This window comes from Acanthamoeba castellanii (genome assembly GCF_000313135.1).
Source record: "Acanthamoeba castellanii str. Neff unplaced genomic scaffold scf7180000084664, whole genome shotgun sequence".
Classification (NCBI taxonomy): Eukaryota; Discosea; order Longamoebia; family Acanthamoebidae; genus Acanthamoeba; species Acanthamoeba castellanii.
Window position 1 is genome coordinate 146,539 of NW_004457466.1, and position 24,070 is coordinate 170,608.

Consider the following 24,070-nt stretch of genomic DNA (forward strand, 5'->3'; position numbering starts at 1 on the left):
TCCGCCGCCGGCGCCAGTCATGAGGCCGGGGGCGCCCATGCCCATGCCGCTGCTGAGGGCGCGGCTGATGTCCTCCTTGAGGCGCACGTTCTGCTCCTCGCGCACGCCGGCCTGCAGCCTCTCAATCTGCTCGAGGAGCTCGGCGTTCTCGCCCTGGGCGCGGCGCACCCGGTTGTTGAGGTTGCGCATCTTGCGCTCGTGCTTGTGCTTGAGCTCCTCCAGGTCCTGCAGCAGCATCACCTCCACCTCCGTCGCGCCCTCCCTGTCCGCCAGCGACAGGTACTGCGACAGCATCGACTCCACCACCTCCCACGATTGTTGCCTGCACACATATTTAACATGTTTACAACATATGTAAATTAGAGAAATATTTCCAAACCCAATATTAAAAACACAGACTTGTGGAGGCGTGTAATGCTGATGATGATGGTGGTGATGAGGTTTGAACGAACCCGGCGTTGGTGGAGCTGAGCTGGAGCAGGTTGCCCATGGCGTTGATGAAGGACTGGTAGTAGGGGGAGTCCTTGACCTGGCGGAGGACGACGCTGAAGATGTCCTCGGGGTTGTTCTTGTCGACGGCGCTGGCCTTGGCGGCGCCCATGCGGCGCTCCTCCTGGGCGTCGTGCTGCATCTCCTCCTCGAACACCTTGAGCTGGGTCTTGAGCTCGGACGAGGAGATGGCCCAGGTGTCCTTGAAGGAGCGGATGGTGTCGAGGAGGCCCAGGTTGATGAACTCCTTGCGGAGGTCGTGGCGCACCTTGAGGTCCTCGGGCGAGTTGACGATGGAGTTGATGAAGAAGAGGGCGTTGATGAGGAAGCCGACGTTCTTGTCCTCGGCGCGCATGGCCTGGAGGAGGCTGTGGAAGCGGGTGGGCTCGCGGTGCTCGGCGCGGTAGTGGCTCATGGCCTCGAGCACGAGCGGCACGCCCTTGGGGGGCACCAGGCACACGAACGAGAGCAGCTCGAGCGCGGCGCCCTTGATCTGCGTGTCGCGCGAGGCGAGGAGGGCCGCCACCCGCTTGGTCGCCGCCGCATTCATGAGCTGCGCGAGGCCCGCGGCGGTGTTGGCCAGCGCGCGCAGGCACTCGAGGCACGCGGCCTGGACCGAGAGGTCGGTGCCGGTCTGCTGCTTGCGCTGCTTCTCGTGGATGGCCTCGAGCAGGGCCAGCACCCCGCGGAAGGGCTCGCGCACAAACTCCTGCACCCAGCCCTCGTTGGCCTCGCGCAGCTGCTCCTTGAGCTCGCCCAGCGTCTCCAGCTGGCGGTTGCCCCGCGCCGCGCGCTTCGACGACGACGACGACGTGGTCGAGTTCTTCTTGAGCTCCTTGATGAAGTAGCCCGGCTCCCCGCGCCTGAACATGCCCTCCTCCATCTTGCTCGCCTTTATCGTCAGCGACCGCCGCTTGTCGTTCCCCCCCGCGTCGAGCCCCCCGTCATCTTTCTCCTTCGATCCGAAGAACCCGCGCCCCTTCTTCTTCTCCTCCTTGCCCGTCGTGGTGCTGAGGCTGATGTTGTTCTCCTCGCTCCCGCGACAGAACATCTCGATCGCCGTCTCCTCGCGCGTCTTGCGCGTCGTCGCGTTGCCCCGCCGGATCATCGACGACGCCCGCTGGAGCCGCGACATCTGCGGCCGGGACTGGGTGTTCGAAGTCGCTGCTGAATCGTCGACGCTGATGGCGATGTCGGTCGAGGCCCGATCGCGAAATGTGTTGTATTTGGCGGTGGTCGGGGCGGCCGGTGTCGATGCGCTCGCGGTGGTGCTCCAGGACGAGCTGGCGGAGGGCGAGGGCGCGTGTTGCGCTGACAGGGACCCCCCGTGGTGCACCGGCGAAACCCCCTCCTCGCCGCTCTGTGTTCTCGTTGATGGGGGTTCATTGATGGTCTTCCTCCGCAGGGTGAAGTGCTGGAAGAAGCCCGACTTCTCCCCCTTCTTGTCTCGATTCATCTTTTTCTTCTCTCTGTGTGGTCTCTTCCTCTTCCTCTTCTTCTTCTCGTCGCCTATCGCGGTTCCAGTCTCGTCTGTTGATCTTCTTCTTCCTCCCTTCCTTCCTTTTGTGACGTTTGTTGTTGATGATGACGATGATGACGATGTTCCTTTTCTCTCACCCCCTCCCCCGACGTTCGCAGCTCGCTGCCTCCTGCTCGCTGTGTGCGCGCGAGTTGGTCGTCTTTGGTGTCCTGGCGCGTTCGAAAGGGCGCGTGAACGTTCCCTTTTATGGGTTGGGAAGCTGCGGAGTTCAGTGCACGCCAACCTAACCTGCGGTGAAGTTGACGACACATTTGTAAATTACAAACAAGCAGGAAATGAGGTCGTGAGCGTGATGGCACATTGAGCTACGAGGCATGTTGTAATTGGGAAAAGGTAGTCACCTCATTATTATTGTTTCAAGAGCTGGGGCTGGAGAGGCGTGCACTCGCCGCACTCATGCCCGCCAGTCTGCCCGTTACCCTGTCCACGACACACGACACACGACACACGACACACGACACACACGGCCACAAGAGTATGAGATTGGAGCTGAAAAGGGCGCTGGTGATGAATGTAAGCACCAGGCCCAGTAGAAATTGAAGCCGCCGATCCGACCGAAGCAGTCCAGCACTTCGCCGCAAAAGAAGAGGCCCCTGTTGGCTTCGATGCCGCTCTCGAGGGTCTCCCACTTCACCTCCTCGAGGCTGACGCCACCACCCGTTACCTCGGCCTTCTTGTAGCCCTGGTGCCCTGTACCATCAAGCCCCCGCATAGATACATCTTTCTTTAGCATGCGTCAACAAGAACACGCACACGCACCACCGCACACGTACACGCAGCGTTGTGCGTACCGGTATAGGGCAAGCGGTATTGTGTCAACAGGCCAATCAGCTGCTCTCGCTTGTCCTTGGTGAGATCGGCCATCCGCTGGTGGGCCACGCCCGCTTCCTCGCACAGAGCGAGGGCCAGCCTGTGCGGCATCCGTTCGCCCAGCATGTTGCTCACGAGCCGAGTGGCACTCCCGCCCTTGGCCAGCGCCGAGAGGAAGAGGCCGCGCCACGACTCCTCGGACATGTCGCACCAGTTGACCGTGATCGCAGTCGTTCTCGTACCGTCGGCCGCTTCGCGCAGTCCCTCGATATCGATCACCGCGTGGTGCGAGAGGTCGAGGATCGATGGCCCACTGTAGCCCCTGTGCGTGAATAGAAAGCCTTGCGAGGGTCAGACTACGCGACACGTCACCACGAGAGCGCAGGAATGAAGAAAGCAAGTGTCATGCGGAGGCGAGAGACATGATGATACCTGTGCGGTGGGCATCAGTGCGCAGCTGGCCCGATGGACCGGCTTCTGCTGTGACGCCCACGTTCAAGGAGACCCCGGCGAGCTGGTTTCCGCCAGGGTGGGGGCCTTAGAACAGAAGCGTGGGCCGTCAGAAGAGAGGAGAGAGAGAGAGAAGAGAGTTGATGGTCGCTGGGTCGGTCTTTACGCACCGGTGAGCGGGGTGAGGGCGGGATAGACGGGGCGAATCGTGTGGCCGAGCTCCTGTGCGAGCTGGTACCCCTTGCCGTCGGTGCCCACGGCGGGGAAGCTCTTTCCGCCCATGGCCACCACCACGCGGGGCGCACGGTACTGCTCTCCGCCTTCGCTTTCGCAGTACCACATGCCAGAACTGCTCTCTGTGCGTGTGCGTGTGCGTGCGCGTGTGCGTTGTTGGTGGTAAGAGACTCGCTCTGTGTTCAATGCTACAACAGGAGAGGATTGCGCTGGTGAGACCTCGTTGCAGGCGAGTGATGCGCTGGTTGTACTGCAGGTCGACTCCCTTGTCGAGGGCGAATGCCACGAGCCTGTCCCGCACCTCTCGCGCCGAGTTGCTGCGCGGAAACCACTTGCTGGTGTCCTCCTCCATCGCAAGCTCCAGCCCCACCTCCTCCTCCATCCACTGCCGGCACTCCTCGACGCTCCAGGTCGAGAATATTCTGTATTTTTATAATTTTTTTATAATTTTAAAATATTGATATGGAAATAAATGTTTATTTATTGATGAAAAAATAGCACAGCCATCCAGCAAGAGGAAATTGGGGGGCATACCGTTGCAGGGCCTTGTGGGAGGTTGCTGCTGCCCGCCGCCCACCTCGTGCGGCGGATGTGGCGGTCTGGGCTGTGAAGTAGTCGCGCCCGACATCAATGGCGGCTGGCAGCACGTTGCAGCGTGAGCCGCCACTCATGAGGATCTTCTTTCCCGCTTCCTTTGCGCCCTCGAGAACGAGCACTCCCTTGCTCACACCCCTACCTGCTCATTTCCGAACAATCGTTGATTGTTTGCTATTTTTCATGCGATGTTTTGGGGAAGATGCAGATCTCACCTGCGGCGAACGCAGCAGCCGTCAGCCCCGCTGCGCCAGCGCCCAAAACGATGGTGTCATGCGTTGCTGCTGATCCGCCGGTTCGCATTTCACGATTATTGTAAATTGAGTGAAAAATAAGGTAAAATAAAACAAGTGTCTCCTGGCGCACTTGGCTTGATTTCTTTGACTCTGATTGAGAGGATGGATCCGTATGGAGAGCAGCCTACCCACTCCCACAAGTCTCCCTTCCCTCCACCGCCGCACGACAGCGAATTCGGTTCGGCCTCGCTCTCGGAGGACGAAGATGAGGGTATAGCCGGCTACGAGAGCCAATCTCTGGCCATCTCCATCCCAACTCCTCCTCGCCGCGAGAAGCCGGCAAGCGGGGCCACGCCCCCGTACTACAGTTTTGATAGAGTCCTCCATCATCGTCATTCGCCGCCCAACCCTGCCGACGAGGAGATGATGATCGTGAACACTCGCACGAGAGATGGATCGGTGGTGATCCTCAAGGACGGCGAGGCCTTCATCGCTCCCTCCTCGCCTCGCTCGGCCGGCGACGACTCGCCACGATCGATCGTCGTCGTCAGCCAGCACAGCCCGCGAGACGAACAGGGAGGAGACGAGAACGACACCCTCATCGGCGGCGACGAGGCCAACGGGCGCGAGACGGAGGAGGACGACGCGGGCGGTCGTGTGGAGGAACTGACGATGGAGGAGATCGACGAGAGGCTGGAGAAGGGCGAGGACAGCACCAAGGTGCACTCGGTCTTCGGCCTCGTGGCGCTGGTCTTCTTCCTCGTGTGCGGCGGTGCCTACGGCACCGAAGACCTCGGCGGCTCCATCCCTCCGCTCTACGCCCTGACCGGCATCCTCATCATCCCCTGGGTGCGACCCGACCCAGCGCTTCCCACGCGTTTAGCCAACAAACCCTAATTATGCGCGTGTGCGGTGTATGCGCGTGTGCGGTGGTGGTGCGTGTGCGGTGGTGTGCGTGCGTGCGTGCGTGCCACAGATATGGAGCTTGCCGATGGCGATGATGACGGCAGAGTTGGCGTCGGCGATGCCTTCCCACTCTGGCTTCATCCTGTGGGGCCGGCAGGCGTGGGGTCCCATCATTCCCTTCGTCGACGGATGGATGTACGCACCCGCGCCCGCGCGCACACACAACACGTCCCCCCATTGTGCAATGCATCCGCGCGCAGGCGTGTGAGAGATGATATTATGTTGTGTGCCTCATCGACCACCCTCGACGTCGCAACGTGCAACGCAACCCTCATACGTACAGCATGATGGTGGTCGCGATCGTTGACCAAGCCCTCTACCCGCTGATCTTCGTCGACTACCTCAAGGTTTGGCCATCTTGCCTGCGCCGCGTGTCTGTGTGCTATGTGTGCGGCGGTGCGTGTGCGTGTGCGATGGTGCGTGTGTGTGGGCTCACACTTGCATCACCGCGTGTCCGTGCAGGAGGTGGTGTCCCTGAATGCGTGGCAAGCGTACCTGGTGTGCGTAGTGTACATAGGCCTGGCGTGCTTCCTCAACGTACTGGGGCCCAAGATCATCGACAAGACCTCGCAGTTCTTCTCCCTCTCCTCCCTCTTCCCCTTCGTCCTCTTCATCATCCTCGCCCTCTTCTCCTCCCACTTCTCCTTCGCCACCCTCGTCGACACCTCGGACCGCAAGAGCGACGTCGGCCTCTACCTCTCCGTACTCATCTGGGCCACCTGCGGCTACGAATACAGCGGATTCCTCGCCGGTTCGCCCCACTCACCCACCACCCACCAACCCAACCCAACCCAACCACACCACTCACCCACCCAACCCACTCACCGTGGCCACGATTGAGGCGCTCACACCGGTGTGGTGGTGATAGGGAATGTGAAGGATCCGAAGCGCACGTACCCGCTGGCGATGGTCTTGTCGGTGGTGCTGATGCTGGTGACCTACCTGTTCCCGATCGCCACGGCCATCGCCACGGCCAAGGACTGGTCGACGGACATCTCGCAGGGCTCCTACCCGATACTCGCGGAGGAGCTCGGCTTTGGCTCGTGGCTGCTCTACATGATGATTGCCGGAGGACTGGTCAGCACCATGGGTACATACTGCTGCCATATATCCTACACTTTGCCCCAATACGGAAGCTCATCGTGTGCGTCGTGTGTGCGTCGTGTGTGTGTGTGTGTGTGTGTATGTGTGGTGTTTAGGAACGTACAACGCGTATCTGCACACCTCGTCGACGGCGCTCCACTCGCTGAGCAAGGACGAGATGGCGCCGTCCGTGTTCCAGTACGAGTCCGAGCGGTTCGGCACGCCGGTGGCGGCCATCGCCTTCTTCTCCCTCACCACCTGCGTGCTGGTGCTCTTCGACTTCTCCTACCTGGTCGAGGTCGAGTCCTTCCTCTACGCCACCCACGCCCTCCTCCTCTGCTCCACCTTCATCCGCCTGGCCTTCACCCAGCCCCACCTCAACATACCCTCCATCCTCCCCTTCGGCCGCACCGGTACGTCCACCCACTCCAGTGGCCTGCTTGGCCAGGTGGTGCTGACCGTGACCGCGCGACGCAACGCAGGTGTGCTGGTGTGCGGGCTTACGCCGTTGGTGGTGCTGGTGGCGATCGTGGCGTCGCTGTTCTACAGCGACTTCCGCATCCCGCTGGTGGGGGCGCTGATCGCCGGCATGGGGCCGCTGCTGTACGTGGCCCAGACCAAGATGCCCTCCCTCAGGCACCTGGTCGCCGACCGCTGCTACTACCGCTACTTCGCGGTACGACAAATGTAACACTAGTATACCGTCCTTCTTCATCCTCTTCATCATCATCACTTCTTGTTACGTACCGATGATCTTGCACAGACAGTAAAGCTAAATAAATAAGCTGCTGCTCGCCCAGCAGCCCGCACACTTTTGACACGATCATTACTTACACACCTCCACCTTCACCATTCTTCGTGCACGAGAGAGACCAACTCACTTGGGGGCGAGCACGACGACGGTGTTGTGCTTCGCGTGAGCGGCGGTCTCGAGCTGCTTGTTGATGCCGCTCACGATCTGCGGGAAGTCCTCGACGAAGAGCTTGCGCAGGGAACCCTCGACCTGCTCCTGCAGGTAGTCCTTCACCGACCCAAAGTCGTCGAAGCTCGACGAGATGTTCACGCTCTGCAGCGGGTCGACCTTGAACTGCGCGGCGATGTGCGGTATCGACAGCTCGCTGTCCGCCGCCGGAGCGCTGACGGCGGTGTTGGTGTTCTCGAGGATGAGGCTGCCGTCGCTGCGCGGGTCGTGGGCCTTGGCGCGCTTCTTGATGTTGAGCACGAGGTCGCCGTCGATCCGCACCTGCGAGATGGTGATGCGGAGCGGCACCACCATCGGCTCGTGGGCGATGAGACCGCCCAGGTGTCGCAGTGCCCGCTTGCTCGGCACTGTCTTGGCCGCGAAAGGGTTCACCTGTTGGTTGGTTCACTCGTTAGGCTCGCCACCACACGCATGCCACACCGCATCACACCGCACCACATCGCACGTGGTACCTGCACTTTGGTCTGGAGGGTGATGCTGCCGTTGCCGGCGTAGGCCACCTTGAAGTGCCCCTCGAATCCGTCCTCGGACACGTCGGGGATGTCCATGAACTGGAGCGTGGGTGCCTGCATGGGTAGCATTTGAATTGATTAAATGATTAAATCATGATTAAATAAAAGGAAGTGGCCGTACGATGTTCCCAAGGTCGAGGTCGGTCACCCGCATGACGTCACAGATTGCATCTGGAAGCTCGCCCTTGTTCATGACCTCAGTAATTTGTGCCTTGATTTTCTCCAATGTAATCTCATCGAGGGTGGGCCATTCAATCTGAAACGACATCTTCTCGTTCTTTGGTCTTCGATTCCTTCTTCCTTTGCTCTGAGAATTGAATGACGAATGAACCAACAAATCAATCCGCCTCGTTCGCAATTTCGCGACCACACATCGAACGCAGTTCTTCAATCTTCGTCGAACGCCGGCAAAATTTCTCAGTTTTCCTTCTTTTCCCTCTCTTCCTTCTCCTCAGCAAGGCACCAGCTTCCCAACAAAGGCCACGCTTGGGGTTGGTTTGGTGTTTATGTACAGCTCACGGAGGGGGTGAGCTCTTGTCAATCAGTGTCGGCCATGACCCGGTACATGTGCTCGAGTCGGATGACATCGTTGGCAAACTCGGCGTCGACCTTCCGCCGCTCCTCCTCGATGCCCACCATGAAGTCAGTCTTGTCTTTGGCCTCCTCCTCCCTCCGTTGCCTGCTTTCGGCCTCGTACTTGGACTGTAGGCAGCATTGGCTGTGAGTGAGCACGCTAGCAAATAAGGTGTGTGTGTCGTGTGTGTATCGTGTGTGTCGTGTGTAGTGTGTGATGTGCGTGGGCCTGGACGGATCGATCATGCCTACCTGATTGGCGCTAGCCTTCAGCAGTTGCATGCCTATCATACACGATATGTTGTGCACTGCAGAAAGAGTTGAGGGCGGGTCAAGAGGCGCCTGAGTGACAGCAACACCATGCGGCGCAGCGAACCTTGTTGAGTGATATCACCCAGCACGTCTCCCACCAGATCGGTGCAAGAGTCCAGCTCCCTGTGCACGGTTTGTATCACCTGTGCCGTGTCCTCCAGCTCCACCTGCGGCCCATCCCCTCGTCGCTCCTACGTGCACGCAAAGCAATGTCAGCACAACCAAGCGAAACTAGAAGACGGTGGGTGACGGCGACGAGTGTGGGAAGAATGTACCTCAAACTCGCGTTGGCTATACTCGAGCTCAGCTCGCAGAGCTGGCGTAAAGAAGGCTGCAAAGGTGTCTCCCACCTCTTCAGGAAGATGGACCCGGTGAGACAATCGACGCAGAGTCCTCGCGAGTAGGATTTGATCCATTCGTACCTTTGGCGATGCGTGGTCCAAATGGTAGGGTGGCGCCCATGCCAGTCAGCGACTGCACAAACGAGCCGCTATTTGTTCGTGGGCGTCGCTGCTGTGCCGATGTGGGAGGAGATGAGGGCGTAGGTGCGCCCCAATCCACTGAATCGCGTACGGAATGGGTGAGGTGGAAGGAAGCTGGTCGTTCCACCGGTGGGCTCGTGTGTGCAGCCCCTGCGACCGCTCCATGTCTTTGCATTTTTGTATGTATGATTAACAGGTTCAATCAACTCCTCTTGCGCCACTTCTCTTGCGCCTTGTTTTGTAACGATTTCTGCGTTTGGGAAAAGCGTTTCGAATTACACCAATTTGCTCTATTTTATTTTTATTTTAATTGACCACTAGAGGTGCGAGAGACGGTCGAGGAACTGACCGAAGGCGAGCGGGTCCTGGAGGAGGAAGGAGGCCGAGCCGAACTTCTTGCCCACGAGACACGAGAAGAGGTCCACCTCCGGGTTCTGGCCAGCGATGGCGTCGTGGTCCACCGCCGTCGTACCCACGTACAGCGCGTAGTCAACCAGCGCGCCCTCGGCAGCCACGTCACGCAACACTCGATTCAACTGCAAGCGCACAATGCAGTTAGCACACAGCCGGCAAAGAGATCAAAGGGAGGGGATAGAGGGAACGTACCACCGACGATGGGTTGACGTCGTGGTTGCGGACGAGGATGGTCTTGTTGTCGCTGCTCACCTCGATGGGCCATTTGCCAAAGTTGTTGTCCATGTGAAGCCGCAGGGCGCGCGCCTGCGACTCACCGTAGAACGGGTCGGCGTTGCGGTAGTTCCAGGTGAAGTAGGTGCCGTGACACTCGAGCTTGCTCCCTCGCGTCCGCTCCGAGAAGAAATCGAAGATGGGCCGCACGGCGTCCATCCACGAACTGTCGCCCAGGTACTGCGTGCGCCAGCCGTTCCTGTCCATCGGGAGCGAGCTCAGCGACGGCGTACGACGGAGGAGGCCCAGCTGCTTGCTCTCCTCCTGCTCCTCCGAAATGCTGTCGAGCACGCGTCTGGTGGGCGCGCAGCGGGGAAGGTGAGCCCATGTTGTTACGCACATCACAGAGTAAAGGACAACGTACTGAAGGGGGCGGTAGTAGAATCCGTGCTCGGCGAGCAGGGCCACGTCCAGCCCGTCGAAGTGCTCCTCCATGGTGTCCCTCGTGTTGCCGCTGATGATCACCACAATATTGTTGGGGTTGTCGCTGAGCTTCTTCAGCAGGCCCAGCACGCCAGCTGATGGTTTCGACTCTGCCTGGAGACTCTGCGCAAAGTATACGTTGTGTTAGAATGTGAACGCAGCCAAAAGGGAGCACGAAGGACTGGTTGAACATACCAAGACACCGTCGGACTGGAAGACGAGGAGGCGCTTCTTGTTCTGGGTGTATCGCTTGAGGATTTGATAAATAGGGACCGATTTCTCGAGCAGCATTTGTACAGACATCGTCTCGCTGACAAGCGACTCGATGAAGCTCGTGCCCCAGAAGGCGGATGTGTGTTTGGATACAAATCTATACAGTGTGTTGTGCCTCTCCGCTCGATCTATGCGAATGAACCCACAACACAAACAGTATAAGAGAGTGACCACACACACACACCACACACACACGTGAAATAGCGAGCCGAACCGGCGTATGCGAGGGAAAGGGCTTTGTTGATGCCCGTGGCCACGTCTCTGGGGTTCCAAGGATTGATGAGGATGCTCCCGCTGAGCGACTGGGCAGCCTGCAAGTATCAACGACCAACAACCGTTAGCCAAAGTGCTGCAGCACGCAAAGCAACAGCTGCCTGTCCGAGCGTACCCCAGCAAACTCGGAAATGATGAGGGCACCCTTGCGCTCCTTCTGGCAAACGATGTACTCCTCAGCAACCAGGTTCATGCCATCCCGCAGCGAAGTGATCAACACGGCGTCCGCTGGATGAATAGGGCTATGGTAAGCAAGATTCAAACACGCTGGCTTGCCACTATTCCAGGAGAGGGAAGTACCAAGCGTGTACAAGGCACACAGCTCGGTAAAGTTGACTGAGTGGTACAGGTAGTGGATGGGTTGGTGTTCCAGCGAGCCGTACTCCATGTTGATCCGGCCCACCGTCTGGTCGACCACTACACAATTGAAGGGGGGAGGCACTGATATTGAGTACGTCGCTCGTCGATAAAGCGCTGCAGCATGGGTCGGTACCTTTCTTCAGCTTCTGGTATTCCGGCACGTCCTCGCGACTGGGCACGGCAACTTGGATGAGCACCACCTTCTGACGCCACTCAGGGTACTTGGATAAAAATAGTTCGTAGCCCTCGAGCTTGTGGGGCAGGCCCTGTAAGAGGGAGAGGGAGAACGATGGGTATTGAGCACCAAGCATAATAAAATCAATAGCAGCCGTGTCGTACCTTGATGTAGTCCAGTCTGTCGACACCGAGGATCACCTTCTTCCCTTTGAAGCGCTGGTATAGCTCGCCCAGACGCTCCTTCACCGGTGTGGTGATCAAGGTGCGCTCGAACTCGGCTACATCAATGCCCACTGGGAACACACGCACTACACTCGCCACCACACACACACGTGGTTACCGTGAGTGTCTTGCTGGGAAGAGCGAGGCCATCGATGGAACCGCACCTGGCACTCGCCGGTCTTTGTAGATGACGGCCTGGAACTGGGTCTCAGCGCCCAGTATGCGGGTGCACGTCTTCAGAAAGTGTTCTGAGTAGTCCCACGTGTGAAAGCCCACCAGATCGCACGACAGCACACCCTCGAGCAGCTGCGCGCGACACGGAAGGATCTTGTAGACCTCGCTCGACGGAAAGGGGATGTGCAAAAAGAAGCCTGTGTGCAGGGAAAGAGGAAGTGAGCCAGGTCCATGTCTTGCCCAGTGTTCTCGGCAAAGTGGTTGGTAGTGCAGTGTACCCATGTTTGCCGTTGGTATCTGCTGGCGAATCGCAAGCGGCATCAACATCAGGTGATAACTGCAGAGAAGGTGCGCGTCAGTGGTGAGCCGCACTGCTTGGGAGTATGGGAGGAGAAAGAAGGTAAGAGCGGCGCACTCGTGAATCCAGATCATGTCTCCCTCCTGCCAGATGCTCGTGACCGCCTGTGCGAAGAGCTCGTTGGCCTTCACGTAGGCTTCGTAGAGGCCGGCGTTGAATTTGATAGTGTCGATGTAGTGGAACAGCGGCCACAGAACACCATTCGAGAACCTGCACCGCACGTACGCACAGCAAGCACCGTGAGCGAAAGCCAGCACATGAAGTGAGGGGCATACCGTTGTAGAAGTCTTCCATGAGCTCAAAGTCCATCCACACAGGGATGCACGAGTACTCTTCGAAGAGCTTTCGTTCCATCTCACGTCGCTCGGCCTCGTCGTCCACGTGAACGCCGGGCCACCCGATCCACACGAAGCGAGAAGTGTTCTTGATGCCCGAGAGGGCCGTCACCAGCCCGCCCGAGCTCTTGTTGAAGGTCCATCCGCCATCCTTCTGCTTGACGCAGGTCACCGGCAGTCGATTGCTTACAATGACCAGTCGCTGCAGCTGGCTCAATGGGTCGGACGACGGTGCAGGGCTGGGCAGTTGGTCGTGCTCCGTGCTCGTGGACATCGTCTCTTGTTGATCTTCTCGAGGCCTCGATAATTGAAGTAAAATCCCTACGAAATCGCCAAATTTTGGATTGTGTGATGAGCGACTGTGGCGTGCTTGTGCTAAAAATCAGAGGAGGGCATCTAGAAGATGGATCTTAAACAAACGTGGTCTGCTGGGCAAGCTGGACAAATCAAGAAATAGATATTTTTAAAAAACACAAAGGGAAAAAAGGTACCTTTCGTAGTGACCTGTGGTCACAACCTTGTGGACGCGACAGAGAAGAGCAAGACACTCGTGGCGGCAATAACTGCCCTCTGTCGCAGTTGCTGCTCGTCAGTCGGACAGCGTCAAGCTGGAAACTCCCTCTCCCTGGTGTGCCTGGTCGTCTCGTTGTGGTTGTGGGCCGAGCAAGAGAGCGAGGAGAAAGGCAGCTGCGGCAGGGTGCGTCGATGCTCAACTGCCCGCACGGCGCGTGTGGTAAGCTCTTCCCTCCAACTTGCTCGGCCATCTTGCTTGCCCCCACGGATCCCACGGAATCTTGCCTTGGTTCGAACGAATTCTCCCAAGCACGCTCGGAATGTTCGATCGGGGCAAACAGGCAGCTTCCCACAAGGACTTGAGGAGGTTGGAGGCGCCAGAGCCACCAGATGCAGATGTTCAAGGAAGGCGGAGCAGCTAGCTATCTTTATGGTCCTTTCCAAATGTTCGGCTGACTGCCTACGGGTCCGCCGCGAGTTGGCGGCATTCCGCTTGGAGTGGCCCGGTGTAGGCCTGGAAGTGGTGGTTGAGCGATGGGTGGGTGTGCAGCTTCGCTCGCCCGCCGAGTCCGCCCATGGCCAGGTTGGGTGCCCCGTAAAACACTTTGGCAAACCGGGAATGCAGGACCGCCATTGCACACCTGGCCAAAAAGGGTGAGCACGACGAGGACGAAGTTGGCGAAGGATATGAGAGGGGTACATGATGCACGGCTCGCGCGTAATGTAGAGATGATATCCGGTGCACAGATAGTTGCCCCTTGTAGAAGGATTGTCGGCCATGTCCTTGGCGGCCACCTTGTGGATGCAGACCATCGCAGCATGGTCGAGTGGGTGACTGCTGGCTGGAGGTGTGCGCCGAGGTGAGCATAACGGGATGTTCTGACAGAAGACGGGTACGTACAGCAATCCCGTGCTTTAGCTACTATCTGCCCCGTTGTGGGGTTGACCACAACCGCACCGATCGGGCGCTGGAGCCGAGGTGAACAAGGACCGGTTCAGCATCAAGACCAACAGGCAAAACGGTTCAGAAGATTTACCTCTCCTTTGTTCTTAGCCTTGTTCGCTTGTTCGAGTGCCACCTTCATGTACCCGACTCCATCGGTGAATGCCTTTGTCGGCCATTTGGATGGTGGCTGGATCTCTCTGCACATCAGCGTATGGCTATTAGTCGGCGGTTGCGGGCGACTTGACGTCGCGGTTTGGGCCTCCACGGGCCACATACCTTGGTGGCGGTCGTGCGCCGATTGGCCATATGGCGTTCCATTCAGTGTACTGAGCATCGGTGAGCGGCGCAAACGCAGACACCTCTACCGGCTTGAGGGACAGGGAGAAGGCGGCTAGTGCGCCGGCAATAGCTGGCTCGCTGACTTTTTGCTCGTCGCTTGGATCACACACGAGCACCTGCAGCACGTATCCTGCGAACACAAGTCAGTACTGAGGCATACCGGCGACAGCGCTAGGCCTAGTGCCACTCACCTTCGGCAGCGGCTGCGTCATTGACGCGTCGGATTCGCTTCAGGTGCTTGGCGTGCGGAGGCATTGGTAGGTGTTTGTTGAGCACCCTGGCAGGAAAGCACGAACAAGAACGTAAGGGCGCGGAAGGAAACGCGGAGATGACAAGGCACATGCTGGGGCGGGTACTGCAAGAGGGCGTTTGCTCGCTTCGGGGTCGTGTCCGCCACCAGCACAGTGCCTTGGTGCACAGAGGCGGGCGGAGGAGTCAAGAAAGAGACAAAAGAAGTAAGTAAAAAAATAAATAAATAAAAATACTGCAGCGGAGGGGCTCACGTGGAGTAAAGGGGCGCAGCTCTTCGTCGCTCAGCACTTCCTCGATGGGATGATCTCCTCCTTCCAAAACGGCACCCCCCTGGCTGGCCGCCTCCGCATCATGCGAAGACGCCAGGCACCTCTTCTTGCGCGGTGGTGCGTCCATTCTTCCCCCCTTCAGATTTGGTGGCACCAAAAAAAGAAAAGAAAAAGGACAGAGAAATGATCTCGCGAGCCAAACTTCCTAGCGTCGACGCAATTCCACGTAAGGGAAGTAATTACGTCACAACGGGAGATCCCGGTCTCGCGATCGGGGCCAGAAGTAGTTGCAGTCCGTTGCCAGAAGTAGTCGCGGCGGCGGTCTGCTTGTCCACCCAACAAGGTGCCTCACGCAAAACTTTGGACCTCTTGCATAGAAGGGGAGATCCTTTGATACATCCCCTTGACTTGACAAGTTAGAGTTCCCCGTGGCTTTGGTCTGAGCTCCGAACTCTCAACAGGTCCGTGGCCGCCCACACAGACACACACTTTGTCACCAGGGTGCCGGGAAAATTCTAGTATTGTCCACACCCACCATCCACCCAAGCACCCCAGAGGCGGAGAAAGGCCTTCGTCCCATCGCACCTTCACGGCTAACTCCTCGTGACCCCCTATTTATTCCTTTCCCGCAGACCTTCGCCCGACTCTTCTTCAACTACTCCCTCACGCGTCACGTCAGTCCCGTCTTTCGTCTTTCGCTGCACACCACCCACGCACAACCCCAGAGTTAAAATCTGTACAGTGTTCACCCACCCGCATCCATAGATCGGACAGCAGAGATTAGCGAGCCACAACAGCAACAGCAACACGAAGATGCAGGGACAGACGGATGACGACCGCTCGCTGCACTCGAACGACCCGCGGTGGGGCGATTTGGAGATGGCAGACATGGAAAGCGGGAGGACCGGAGGAGGATCTTCGATTGAGGGATCAGATGTTGATGAAAGCTCGATGAACAGCACCAAGGCCCTCAAGGGAAAGAAGGGCAATACGTCGGGCACTGAAGACGAGGCCTACGACGTGGACATGGAGGGGGACGACGAGTACGGCGACGCAGCGGAGCTGTCGTGGAAGGATCTGAAGGTCACATCGCCTGACGGCAAGAAGGTGCTTCTTTCAGAGGCCTGCGGACGCGTCAAGGGCCGATTCCTCGCTATCATGGGTCCCAGCGGTGCTGGCAAGGTACACCACCATCTGCTTCATTTCAAATGGCTCGACCTACGCGCAAATCCCAACACTCACATCTGAGAAACGGAGAATGTCGACATCAATTAATTACACAGGTTTTTTGGGCCTCGTGCTTGCGGAGCACGGAGTGCGGTCACTAACTTAACTTTGGGCCGTTTTGTGAACCCACAGACGAGCTTGATGAACATGCTCGCGTGCCGTTTGGCCAAGGCCAAGGGCAAGGGCGACCAGATGGTGGACGGGCAGAAGTACAACCGATCGTTTTTGAAGAAAGTGTCGGGCTACGTCATGCAGGTACTTGCCCGCTTCCTCTTCCAGGCGACTTTCTTTCATTCGCTAACGCACGATCCAACAACCAACAACCAACAACTAGGACGATCTGCTCTTCCCCGACCTCACGGTGAAGGAGACTCTGCGATATGCGGCGTTCCTGCGTCTTCCCGCCAAGATGAGCCGAGACGACAAGCTCAAGCGGGTGGACGAGGTCATTGTCAAGATCGGTCTCGAGCACTGCAAGAACACACCCGTAGGCAGTGCGTTGAAGAAGGGCATTTCCGGCGGAGAGCGCAAGCGTTTGTGCGTGGCCATGGAGCTTCTCATGAAGCCTCGTCTCCTCTTCCTGGACGAGCCCACCTCCGGTCTCGATGGCGTCACCGCTCTCACCCTCTGCCGCATTCTGAGAGACCTCGCCCATTCCGAGAACTGCACCGTGGTGTGCACCATCCATCAGGTACGTCTGCCCTTGTAAAAGTAGCTGGACATGCGAACAAACACAGGCTAACACACTCCTCCTCTCCAACCGTGCAGCCGGCCACTCAGATTTTCAACCTCTTCGACGATCTGATGATCCTGAAGAGCGGTAAGATCGTTTACCACGGCCCTGCCGACGAGGTGGTGAACCACTACGCCGAGGCCGGCTTCCCTTGCCCGGTGCACACGAACCCTGCCGATCACGTCTGTACGATTGCCCACATGCCTGCTCATGGGGAGGGGGAAATGACCTTGACATGTCACTCACCTGCCGTGTGTGTGTTTTTGTGCAGTGGACGTGATCAGCCCTGCGAAGTTCACTGAGGAGGAAATACGAGAGGCCGATGAGAACGCCGAAAAGATTCGCCTGCTCTACACACCCCCGCACGTGGAAGATCCTCCCGAGAAGAAGAGAAAGAAGGACAAGAAGGACAAGGCGTTCCCCTCGAGGTACGCTTGAGCTGGCGTTGGCCTGCACGAAGAAGGCGACTCCATTACGTCCAAATCCTAACTTGACTGACCACCCACCGTGTTCGCTTTTTGTCCTCTAGGCCCTCTTGGTTCGCGCAGGTGTGGTACCTGTTCCTAAGAGCGATGCAGAACGTGATGCGCGCGAGGATGGTCCTTTTTGCCCAGCTGGTCCAGACCATCATCTTCGGTATCTTGATCGGAACGGTGTTCCTCGACATCGGTAGGACCCAGGCCGGACAAAAGAAGAGGCTCTCCGTGCTGTTTTTCATCTGCATCAACCAGGGAGTCTTCAGCGCGCTCATTTTGATCAACTCATGTACGCCCACGTCACGACGCGCCCTGCTCTCTGTTGTTTGGCTTCTGACATGGGTTCGCTCTACGCACAGTCCCTTCGGAACGATTGATTGTGCTACGAGAACGAGCATCAGGAGCATACTACGTCTCGGCCTACTACGTCGCCAAGATGATGGCCGAGATGATAGTGCAGATGTTCTTCCCGCTGCTGTTCTCCTGCATCGTGTACTTCCTCGTCGGCTTCCAGGTACGACCCGATGCGCCTTGTGACATCAGTGTGTCTCCTCTGACACGCGGTTCGTTTGACGAGCGCAGCATGATGCTGGCAAGTTCTTCATCTTCGTGTGCTTCATGGAGCTGTGTTCCCTCACCGCGACATCGCTTGCCCTGATGATCTCCACGTTCTGCCGCACGGTCACGCTGTCGATCACTATTTTGCCCCTGATTCTCGAGGTTTGTTCTTTACACCCCCTTCCCCAAATACCGCTTGGCCATACAAGTGCTTACCTAAGCTCTCATCCGCTCGAATAGATCTGTCGTCTGTATGGTGGCTTCTTCCTTCCGCCCGCCAAGCTGCCGGCGTACTTCTCGTGGCTCGATGCTCTGAGCTTCGTCAAGTATTCGTATACTGGCATCGCCCTCAACGAACTCAATGGTGCGCTTTTCCCCAGACGCATGCGCCTGAAACTGTTTGTTGACGTGCACGTTTCTACAGGACTCGTGCTCTACTGCACCCCCAGCGAGCTTGTCAACGGCGAGTGTCCGCTCACGTCCGGCGAGCAGGTCATCAAGAACGAGGGCTTCGACTATATCACCATCTGGGGATGTGCTCTGGTCCTCATCGCCATGATCATCTTCTTCCGTATCCTCGCTTTCGTCGGTCTGCGCTGGGTCAAGGGCTAAAGAGAGCTCGAGACTCAGACCAACCGTCCGGCTGTGTGGATCAGACGGCGGCCAAGAGACAAGAGAACCCACACGCGCCACCAAGCCTCGCGCTGCGGTGGCTAGGAAGCCTCCCACACAAGCCGCGTTGAACCGACGCACGGTTGTGTTGGGCTGTAAACAAAAAGAGACAACACCTTTTCCACCCCAATTTCTTTTCACTTTTCCTTCGTTCATTTATTTTCTGCGTCCTTTTTCTTTTCAGGGAACGTACTCGCATTGTTGACGTGCCGACAAATCGGCCAATGGGTGTGAGGCGTTGCGAAGTGCCCGCAGCCGAATTTCCGGCGTACGACGGGTTGCAGTATCAAGATTCGTCGGTGACCGATACCAAAGATCAAAAGAATCGGCCAAGACGACCCACCTCAGACTCGTACAAGCTTCCAGCCCGCAGTACAGCAGAAGATGAAGAGCAGCTTGATTGTAGCTGTACTCCTTGGCCTTGTGGTCGTTATGGCGTCGGCTCACGGCGGCCACCACGGCAAGGGCGCTCATGGTCACCACGGCGGCGCTGCCAAGGAGAGCTCGCACAGGCTCACCTGCAGCTACAAGAACACCAAGGGTCACCTCTTTGACCTCAGCCGCCTTTCGTCGTACGTCATCGAACCCGTGCCAATGGTTTGAATGGTGAATGCGTCGATTACCAGGTTCTCATCTTTCTATACTTTCTATATGAATCCACAGGAAGGATCTCCTCGTGAAGGACCTGGTGGGCGGTTCTACCTTCCACTTCAACCCTTGTGGTTCCGTGCACGCGAGCCAGTGCCCCTCGGGTGCGGCCGTTTGCGAAATCACCGGCAAGGGCGAGGCCATCTCGCACGGTCTTGCCTGGGACGCCCACTGGGCCGACGGAGGTACGACGATTCGACATTCTTCTTTCCTGCCCCAACTCTCATCTCGTATGGCTGCCGAGGTTCGCGCAACTCACGCGGTTCATCCTTTCTTCTCATGCTCCGTTTTAGTTGAGTCTGGTGCTTCGCTTGAGGTCATGTACGGCCGCGGAGAGATGTGCTCCGATGGCGTGCACCGCAAGACGCTCGTCGAGATGCGCTGCCTGCACTCCTCTGACCCCAACACCAGCCCCAGCTTCCTGATGGGCGTCATCAAGGACGAGTGCGTCCTCAAGCTCATCGTCGAGTCGCCTCTCGCCTGCGACGTGGAGGGTACGTGCTCCGCGGCCGAGCCCCGCTTCTGCTGTGCTTCTCTTTCTCTTCCACAACCCGACTGACGTTGTGCACCCTTCTCTTATCGTAGCTATCTGCTCCGCCGTTGTGAACGAGGCCACCTGTAACGCCAACAGCGACCTGTGCGACTGGAAGGCCGGCCACTGCGTGCCGACCGATGGCCACCACAGCATGTGGAGCTCGCGCCAGCGCGTGGTCACCTTCGCCATCTCGGCCCTCATCGGCTTCACCGCCGTCGTCTTCCTTTGCTGCTCCGTCACCTGCGCCTGCATCGCCTGCCGCCGCGCCGCTCAGCGCAGGAAGCTGCGCCGCAGCCTGCCCACCTACAAGAAGGTTAAGAAGGTCAGCGACAAGAAGAACAAGAAGGTCGCCGCCGAGGAGCTCAGCCTCATCACCCCCGAGACCCCCTACGAGAGTGCCCCCGTTTCCGAGGCCCAGGTCTACCCCTTCCAGCAGTACGTCATGCACCAGGCCGCCGACGGCTCCTTCGTGCCCTTCCCCGTGCACATGCCCATGCCCGTGCAGCCCCACGGCGTCCCGCCCCACGCCTACTCCTACCCCATGGTGCAGATGATGCCCGCCTTCCACCTGCAGCAGCACCAGCCTCAGCAGTAAGCCTGGCCTCTAGCCTCCTCTCGACCTCGCCGCGCTCCAGCTTACCACTGCCGCGCGCAAGCAGCTTCCCCTTTGAATATAAACTTTGTTTGTAGATACGGCCCGCGGTAACCGTGGCGCTGAAGAAGCATGTGTCGATTTTTGGCAAAGGCTGCCCGCCCCCCCAAAACGGCCAGGAGGCGAAGCTGGCGGAGAGACACACACACAACGTAGAGGGAGAGAAGAGCCATGGCGGCGGTATCGGCGTTCACGGTGGCCTCTCTGCAGCTGGGGCTGGACGCGCTGGCCGAGCACGCCGGTCAGCAGGGTGGAGGCCTGGGCCAGGAGGCCGGACCCATTTTGGAGGGCTTCCTCGCGGCCACAGAGATCCTCATTGAGTCGGCCGAGGAGGTGGCAGCCTCGCAGGGGAACCCCACCCTGCGCGATGGGATCTTCGACTACGCGCGCAAGCTGCGGCATCAATCCAACATACTGCAGGTTACGTCCACACCCACTCGTGGGCTGCGCTACCATGAGCATAGCCCTGACACAGCGTGAGTGATGTTCCAGGCTATCATGACCGGCTTGGAGGATGGAGGGGGTGATGCCCGGACCAAGGAAATGGCGATCGATGCGTTGCGTACGATTGGCGAGCTCACGTCAGAGCTGATGGAGGTCGAGGAGGACACCGACCAGAAGAACCTGAACGACGCCACCACCGAGTGCGCCGCGGTGCTGCTCCTTCTTCCTTTCTCTCTTTGACAGCCCCATGCTCATGCCCTGCTGTGACGTCATCAGGCGGCCAAAGAGCTGGTGATCAAGGCTCTCCACGCTCCTGACCAAGTCAACGGTATGGCCCTGCAGGCCCTGCAGTTGGGCACCAGGGCCATACCTCACCTCCATTCCACCTACAACCAGAGCCCACACGGGTGTTCGCCGTCAAGTCCGTTGCCTTGGTGCGGGTCCTGTCGAACATGGCCAACAAATACCACAGCATCGATGCCGACATCGCCTCGTACGCCCGCCTGCTTCACCACAGTGCCAGCATAGGAGAGGATGGTGCTGAACCATTTGTACCATCTCCCCTCCAGGCAGTTGCGGTTGGTGAGCAATGCTATAGCAGGGGTCGCGCCCAGTCTCATCAACGCGGTGACGAACCTGCATAACCCTGGACAAGAAGGCGATTCCCTGCTCAAGCACGTGCAGGCCCTCACCCAACACATCCAGCAGGCCCTTTCTATCAGTGCGCCCCCGATCTGTGGTTGTGGTTGTGAGCAGAAGCCGCAAGTGTGCGCTCTGTTGCTAAAATCCCCTCTGCCTTATCAGTCCGGTCAGTCGGCAGTGCCAAGAAAGGAACCAAGCTGGAGATACCACCACAGCTTCTCGCCAAGCGGTACATCTTTCCTCTGTCGTTCGGCGGCCGTTTGGATAACGTGACTGTTGTTTTCCCCTCTACAGCGAAACTGTCAGCGCTACGACCGGAAGGAGGAAGAAGACGATCGAAAGCGCCTCTCAAGGTTAACCTCTCTGTCAGTTGACCATCTTGCACACACTGTAAGGTCCCAGTGACTCAACTTGTTCACATGGCACAGGAATGGAGGTATTGCGGCGAGCCCGAGGGCTGACTCGCAACATGGACGCCCAAAAGGGAGTCGGGCAGGTGCTCGATATGGCGGCGGGGTCGGCCACTGCCGGGGCGCCCTCGGTGAGCGTTCAGCCCACAACAAGCCCCACCATCAACAACCCCAACCCGCTTCAGCAGCAGGACCCGGAGAAGGAACGGCTGCGGTACGCAGTGGAGCTGCTCAGGGCCGAAAACGACCGCCTGCGCGCCAAGCTGAGCCAGATCGCCGCTCTGGCCACGCCCTGACGCTGTCGCGCCGTTGCTTATAGTTCAGTCTGCTGTGTCGACAAACAGCAACCGGACTTTATTGTTTTAATTGTTGATTTGAGCTGTTTAGTTCTTCCCGTGCTTCAGCTCGCAACCCCCCCCCCTCTACCGGTCCTCACAAGACCCTGCTGCCCTCGGTCCAAATTGTGGAACGAGCTCCAACCGTAGGCCACGCTGCACCACACCACACCACAGAAAAAAGAAATGAAAAAAAACGAAGAAGGTGCACCTTCCCTCCCCACTCCCCTTTCTCTTCGTTCTTTTTCCCTGGTGCTCTCGCTTTCTGCGGTCTTCCTTCTCCGGGCCTCCTTCCAGCGGAACCCCTGACCGCGGCACACGTGTTTCTCTTTTCTCTTTTTTCTCTTGTTTGGTGCGTCTGTCTGATGGTGGTCGGCCGTGGGCCACGCACGCAGGTTCGCTGGCCCGACTCCAGGCGGCGTTTGCACAGCTGCAGACATCGGTCGACGGCGAGCGCGGGCGGCTCGAGGCCGATATCACGAAGCTGGAGGCCGAGCGAGAGCGCCTGCGGCGCGAGGTGGACGAGATCGGCACCATCCGCCGGGAGTGGGGCGCGCTGATCAAGCTCAACGTCGGCGGGCGCACCTTCACCACCTCCAAGACCACCCTCACCCGCTACGACGATTCGCTGCTCGGCCGCATGTTCAGTGGACGACACGACCTCGCCAATGACGAAGAGGGCCGCGTCTTCATCGATCGCAACGGGGAGCTGTTCGAGCACGTGCTCGACTTCTTGCGCGAGGGCACGGCCTGGGTGGCGCCCGACGACGCCACGCTCATGCTGCGGCTCGAGAAGGAGTTCGACTACTTCCAGCTGCCGTTTAACGTTGAGTCGCTGGCCGCCTCGCCGAGCCTGGCCCTGGTGCCGGTACAGACCGGCGGCGGCAGAGTCGAGCGGGAGCCGACCGCACTCTTCGTGGTGGGCGGCCGCAACGACGAGGGCTCGCTGACGCTGGGCGTGGTGGAGCGCTACGACCCGGTGGCCAACCGGTGGGTGAGCGTGGGCAACCTCCCGGCCTCGCGCAACTCGGCCGCCGCCGTGGCGCTCCAGGACCACGTGTTCGTCATGGGCGGCCTCAGCGCCGACACCTCGTCCGTCGGCTTCTTCGACCCGTCGGCGCTCGGCCAGGCCTCGGCGACCACCGAACTCGCCGGCTGGCGGGCGCTCGAGGGCCTGTCGACCGTGCGCAACGGGCTGGCGGGCGTGGCGCTGGGCGGCCGCATCTACGCGCTGGGCGGCCACAACAACGCGATCTACCTGAGCTCCGTCGAGCGGTTCGACGCCCGCACCAACCTGTGGGAGCGGGTGGCCGAGATGACCACGCCCCGCTACGCCCTGGCGGCGGTCGTGCTCGGCGGCCGCATTTACGCCATCGGCGGCCACAGCGGCACCGCGCCGCTGGCCTCGGTCGAAGTCTACGACCCGGCCACGGACCAGTGGAGCACCGGCGTCGTGCCCGACATGCCCACGGCGCGCTACTACCTCGCCGCGGCGGTGCTCCACGGCCGGATCTACGTGCTGGGCGGGTTCGGCGAGGCGTGCCAAGCGGCGGTCGAGTGCTACGACCCGGCGACGAACGCGTGGACCACGGTGGCGCCGATGTCGACGCCCAAGTACGCGCTGGCGGCGGCCTCGGTCGGCGGGAAGCTCTACGCGCTGGGCGGGTTCGACGATACCACCACCTTCGCCACCGCCGAGCGCTACGACCCGGCCACCAACGCCTGGTCCCGGATGGCCGACATGCCCACGGCCAAGTACGCCCTCGCCTCCGTCGCCTGGTAGAAACCATCATCGCCGCACTATCATCATCAACATCGAATTCTCTCCGCTTCGTATGTTTGTCACGTGAATTAGTGTGCGTTGTATTGTGTTG

General features: G+C 59.0%; 11 protein-coding genes across 11 annotated transcripts in view; 5 read left to right on the top strand and 6 right to left on the bottom strand.

The window, feature by feature from the left end:
- The window catches only part of ACA1_368720 (formin domain containing protein), a gene marked incomplete at both ends in the record, with an annotated part of 4,362 nt that extends 2,417 nt beyond the window's left edge, over positions 1-1,945 (bottom strand). Inside the window, 2 exons of the mRNA XM_004340112.1 lie at positions 1-322; positions 453-1,945. The exon at positions 1-322 is cut by the window's left edge and continues 180 nt beyond it. Of these exons, the coding sequence (XP_004340160.1) occupies positions 1-322; positions 453-1,945 (1,815 nt within the window). The remainder of the gene's footprint in view (positions 323-452) is intronic.
- A 440-nt stretch (positions 1,946-2,385) lies between these two features.
- Positions 2,386-3,905, bottom strand: ACA1_368730 (oxidoreductase with FAD/NAD(P)-binding domain containing protein, putative; the record flags this gene model as incomplete). The annotated part of the gene is made up of 6 exons (XM_004340113.1): positions 2,386-2,449; positions 2,551-2,719; positions 2,821-3,180; positions 3,272-3,376; positions 3,460-3,645; positions 3,743-3,905. The coding sequence occupies 6 exons, from the start codon at positions 3,903-3,905 to the stop codon at positions 2,386-2,388; spliced, it is 1,047 nt and encodes a 348-aa protein (XP_004340161.1).
- Positions 3,906-4,515: 610 nt separating this feature from the next.
- On the top strand, positions 4,516-7,093 carry ACA1_368740 (amino acid permease superfamily protein; the record flags this gene model as incomplete). Its single annotated transcript, XM_004340114.1, has 7 exons — positions 4,516-5,202; positions 5,330-5,454; positions 5,603-5,666; positions 5,782-6,070; positions 6,188-6,409; positions 6,519-6,815; positions 6,885-7,093. The coding sequence occupies 7 exons, from the start codon at positions 4,516-4,518 to the stop codon at positions 7,091-7,093; spliced, it is 1,893 nt and encodes a 630-aa protein (XP_004340162.1).
- Positions 7,094-7,279: 186 nt separating this feature from the next.
- ACA1_368750 (histidine kinase family protein) lies at positions 7,280-8,164 on the bottom strand (the record flags this gene model as incomplete). Its single annotated transcript, XM_004340115.1, has 3 exons — positions 7,280-7,756; positions 7,837-7,950; positions 8,018-8,164. 3 exons carry the CDS (start codon positions 8,162-8,164, stop codon positions 7,280-7,282), a joined length of 738 nt encoding a protein of 245 aa, XP_004340163.1.
- A 269-nt stretch (positions 8,165-8,433) lies between these two features.
- ACA1_368760 (uncharacterized protein) lies at positions 8,434-9,243 on the bottom strand (the record flags this gene model as incomplete). Its single annotated transcript, XM_004340116.1, has 5 exons — positions 8,434-8,598; positions 8,722-8,777; positions 8,846-8,972; positions 9,057-9,097; positions 9,204-9,243. The coding sequence occupies 5 exons, from the start codon at positions 9,241-9,243 to the stop codon at positions 8,434-8,436; spliced, it is 429 nt and encodes a 142-aa protein (XP_004340164.1).
- A 337-nt stretch (positions 9,244-9,580) lies between these two features.
- On the bottom strand, positions 9,581-12,819 carry ACA1_368770 (SLTPS/P, putative; the record flags this gene model as incomplete). Its single annotated transcript, XM_004340117.1, has 13 exons — positions 9,581-9,799; positions 9,870-10,245; positions 10,315-10,496; positions 10,569-10,774; positions 10,861-10,957; positions 11,035-11,147; positions 11,220-11,336; positions 11,413-11,545; positions 11,619-11,749; positions 11,843-12,049; positions 12,131-12,189; positions 12,268-12,420; positions 12,449-12,819. 13 exons carry the CDS (start codon positions 12,817-12,819, stop codon positions 9,581-9,583), a joined length of 2,364 nt encoding a protein of 787 aa, XP_004340165.1.
- Positions 12,820-13,518: 699 nt separating this feature from the next.
- On the bottom strand, positions 13,519-14,991 carry ACA1_368780 (cytidine and deoxycytidylate deaminase zincbinding region domain containing protein; the record flags this gene model as incomplete). The annotated part of the gene is made up of 8 exons (XM_004340118.1): positions 13,519-13,699; positions 13,759-13,853; positions 13,982-14,026; positions 14,096-14,201; positions 14,281-14,473; positions 14,535-14,620; positions 14,700-14,751; positions 14,847-14,991. 8 exons carry the CDS (start codon positions 14,989-14,991, stop codon positions 13,519-13,521), a joined length of 903 nt encoding a protein of 300 aa, XP_004340166.1.
- A 686-nt stretch (positions 14,992-15,677) lies between these two features.
- Positions 15,678-18,470, top strand: ACA1_368790 (ABC2 type transporter superfamily protein; the record flags this gene model as incomplete). The annotated part of the gene is made up of 10 exons (XM_004340119.1): positions 15,678-16,046; positions 16,224-16,346; positions 16,426-16,782; positions 16,860-17,010; positions 17,096-17,252; positions 17,354-17,589; positions 17,660-17,814; positions 17,883-18,020; positions 18,099-18,222; positions 18,283-18,470. 10 exons carry the CDS (start codon positions 15,678-15,680, stop codon positions 18,468-18,470), a joined length of 1,998 nt encoding a protein of 665 aa, XP_004340167.1.
- Positions 18,471-18,914: 444 nt separating this feature from the next.
- Positions 18,915-20,308, top strand: ACA1_368800 (uncharacterized protein; the record flags this gene model as incomplete). The annotated part of the gene is made up of 4 exons (XM_004340120.1): positions 18,915-19,102; positions 19,194-19,363; positions 19,472-19,672; positions 19,764-20,308. 4 exons carry the CDS (start codon positions 18,915-18,917, stop codon positions 20,306-20,308), a joined length of 1,104 nt encoding a protein of 367 aa, XP_004340168.1.
- A 228-nt stretch (positions 20,309-20,536) lies between these two features.
- On the top strand, positions 20,537-22,157 carry ACA1_368810 (uncharacterized protein; the record flags this gene model as incomplete). Its single annotated transcript, XM_004340121.1, has 8 exons — positions 20,537-20,785; positions 20,858-21,019; positions 21,086-21,137; positions 21,206-21,302; positions 21,379-21,530; positions 21,623-21,680; positions 21,746-21,804; positions 21,880-22,157. The coding sequence occupies 8 exons, from the start codon at positions 20,537-20,539 to the stop codon at positions 22,155-22,157; spliced, it is 1,107 nt and encodes a 368-aa protein (XP_004340169.1).
- Positions 22,158-22,382: 225 nt separating this feature from the next.
- Positions 22,383-23,979, top strand: ACA1_368820 (K+ channel tetramerization subfamily protein; the record flags this gene model as incomplete). Its single annotated transcript, XM_004340122.1, has 2 exons — positions 22,383-22,401; positions 22,592-23,979. 2 exons carry the CDS (start codon positions 22,383-22,385, stop codon positions 23,977-23,979), a joined length of 1,407 nt encoding a protein of 468 aa, XP_004340170.1.
- Between the last annotated feature and the right edge of the window lie 91 nt (positions 23,980-24,070).